At 40.3% G+C, this 3,159-nt stretch overlaps 1 protein-coding gene across 1 annotated transcript in view; it reads right to left on the bottom strand.

Annotated features, from left to right (window-relative positions):
* Positions 1-2,757: 2,757 nt before the first annotated feature.
* Positions 2,758-3,159, bottom strand: part of LOC109862430 — a 6,228-nt gene continuing 5,826 nt past the window's right edge. The window contains exon 3 of the mRNA XM_020442487.1: positions 2,758-2,801. Coding sequence (XP_020298076.1) covers positions 2,758-2,801 — 44 coding nt within the window. The remainder of the gene's footprint in view (positions 2,802-3,159) is intronic.

The following is a 3,159-nucleotide window of genomic DNA, read 5'->3' as shown; positions in this document are numbered from 1 at the left end:
AAGAGAATAGGAGGTGGGAGGAGGTAGTAAAGGGAGCGAGAACAGAAGGGCAAGTGTGGGGAATCGTGAATGGGGAAAGGAGGAGAAGAAGAGGGGGAGGGGTAGAGATAGAATTGAAGGAGAGGGAGGATTATTTTAGGAAGCAATTCGGAGGAGTAGAGTGGAGGGTGGTGATGGGAGAGAGATCAGGATTAAGGAAGGATGATGAGGAGGAGATACGATGGGAGGAAATAGAGAAAGTGATAAGGAATATGAAGAATGGAAAGGCGGTGGGAGGGGATGGGATTCCGGCGGAGGTGTGGAAGTATGGAGGAGTGGGATTGAAGGAATGGGTGTATAAGATATGTGTAAGGATATGGAGAGGGGAAGGCTGGATAAGGGACTGGGACGAGGGGATTATAGTGCCAGTGTTGAAAAGAGGAGAGGGAAGCAAGTTGGAGGAATACAGAGGAGTGACGCTGACCTCGACTTTGTATAAAGTATACGCGGGAGTATTGGCAGAGAGATTAAGAGTGGAGGTGGAAAGAAAAGGTCTGATAGGGGATAACCAAGCAGGTTTCAGGAAGGGGAAAGGGACAATGGACAACATTTATATTTTGAATTATTTGGTGAATAGGAACTTGAGTAAAAAAAAGGGGAAATTGGTAGCGTTTTTCGTGGATCTGAGGGCAGCGTTTGATACTGTAAATAGGGAGGTGTTGGAGAAGGGAATGAGAGAAAGAGGAGTAGGAGGAGAGTTAGTGGAAAGGTGTATGAAGCTATATAAGGAAACGAGGATTAGAGTGAGAAGGGGGGAAAGGATTGGGAAGGAATTTTGGGTAGGAAGAGGGTTGAGGCAGGGCTGTCCTCTGAGCCCTGGGTTATTCAATATGTTATTGGCAGACTTGGAAGAGGAGATGAGTAAAGGGGATTGGGGAGGAGTAAATGTAAAGGGAGGTAAGGTTTTCTCCTTAGCGTATGCAGATGACATTGTGTTGATGGCGGAAGAGGAAGAAGGGATGAGAAATTTAATAAAAGGATTTGAAAGGTATATAAGAGAGAAGGGATTGGAGTTGAATGTGGAGAAGTCTAAGGTGTTGCGATTTAGGAAAGGTGGGGGAAGAGAAAAAATGACGGAATGGTACTGGAGAGGGAAGAAATTAGAGGAGGTTAAAAAGTTTAAATACTTGGGGTTTGTATTTCAGAGGAATGGGGGGTTAGATGAGCAAATTAAGGAAAGAGTAAGGAAAGGGGCAGCGGTGATGGGACAGGTGTGGGGGATAGGAAAGAGGAGATTTGGAAGGGATTTGGGGAGAAGAATTTGGTTATTTGATACATTGGTGTGGTCGGTGGTAGGATATGGAGTGGAGGTGTGGGGATGGAAGGAATGGAGGAAGATAGAGAGTTTGCACAAAAGGTATTTGAGGTGGGTATTAAATGTAGAGTGGACGACACCGGGGTAATGTTTGTAGTAGTCATAGTGGTAATTGTCGCGTGAAGATACGTGAGTAAGTGGAAAGTCAATGTAGTATACCCTAGTATAAGTAGAGCGGATCGGGTGCGTACCGTTCTGGGACAATCCGCGACTCCGTAAACTTTGCGTTTATGTGTTGTTAAATTAGCGAAAAAACTATGTTTTTTCTTTTTTCCGGGGGAAGGGAGATGTTGTGCCGGAATTACTAAGTTAAGAAATAGAGTTTATGATAAGAGTATTATTGTTTTCTTGAGTTGCGAAACACTTGGTACTTTTATTATAAGAATATATATTAGCTGACACAATCTGTTTTTAAAAGGATAAGTAGTTTAAGCACGTATTGCTTGATCAGCAGGAGTGACAGATTTGTCTCCGCGTGCTGATCAAGCAGAGTTAAGCGGGTGGTGCAACATTGTTTTGCTGTGACACGAGGTCGTACATGCAAAGCGATGCTGCCCAGTGTCCCAAAAAAGCGGTATAAAAGGACGCTGCGAGGTTACAGCGTCGAAATTAGTTTACAAGACGTCGTACTGTTAAGAAGAATTGTAAGAGATTGAAATAAAGACTTGTTAAGTCTGAATCAAGTGGACTCTTCCCCCTGTTCCTGTACATCTCCTGTCCAAAAGAACTCGTTGTGACATTGTAGCACAACAATGCATATAAATGCATATATACGCACCTATAACCATATGAACACGAGATTTGAGTACCTACATACATACATACATTGTACATATATGCAGTATTGTTCCCGAGTTGCTGCCACCAGGAATTAATTGGAAGAACGTGCAAGTATGTGATGCTTTAATATTATTAAAAGTTCCGTCTTTTTTATGTTAACCTTGTATAGAATTGTATTAATACTTTTGAGGGTATGTATGTATAAAACAGATACGCTATGTCTTAGAACATAATTTGAAAATTAGAAACTGTGAACTAAAAAATAATTCGAACTCATCTCATTACGATTTGTTTGATAAAGTATTTATTAAGAAATACTTTTCTAAAGTGTTTATGAAAGTAAATATTTATTAGAAGTATATATGATGCTGATAATAAATACTAATGCTTATAGTTAGTTTTACTACGTATGTATGTATGTACATATGTACTACAAAAGTTTTTGAACAAAAGGATATATATTTATAAATATATATCCTTTAAACATATATCGAGAGGCACGGTAGTGCCTCGCGCCAAGTTCACGCGCAACGAAGTGGCGCTCGAATTGCGCGAGCACACTGTGCCTCTTATACGCGAGATTGTATGCAATGAGAAGTGGGGAGATTTTCTCAAAGCAATTGTTAAAGAACGGTTGAACCGATCACTTTCGTTTTGGTCTCAATTGCTGTAGAACAAAAAATTAAAAAAAAAGTATTGTTGCGTTGTTTTGGTTTGTGGCTTCTAAATGGAGATATATGGATATAATCGAAAATGTGTGTGAAATTTACGATGTTCGGACGTCGTCTTCGGACTAAGGAATGTGCCAGGAATGTGTGCAGTTTCCTAGTGCTTGTAAGAGATGGCGGTATGAGCGCGTTGAACGTTTGATGAGAGAGAGAGAGAGAGAGATTGATTGATTGATTGATTGATCTTTAGTTAGCTTTCTCAGCTATTTTAAATACAGTTTTAACAAACATTTGCTATAACATATGTTTTTAACATTCTTTTAAATGATTCGAGTCTTTCTTCACTTTTTATTTCCG

The sequence above is a fragment of the Pseudomyrmex gracilis genome, unplaced genomic scaffold, assembly GCF_002006095.1.
Source record: "Pseudomyrmex gracilis isolate BER0280 unplaced genomic scaffold, ASM200609v1 scaffold_1785, whole genome shotgun sequence".
Taxonomy (NCBI): Eukaryota; Metazoa; Arthropoda; class Insecta; order Hymenoptera; family Formicidae; genus Pseudomyrmex; species Pseudomyrmex gracilis.
This window is presented reverse-complemented; position numbering and strand designations above follow the sequence as displayed.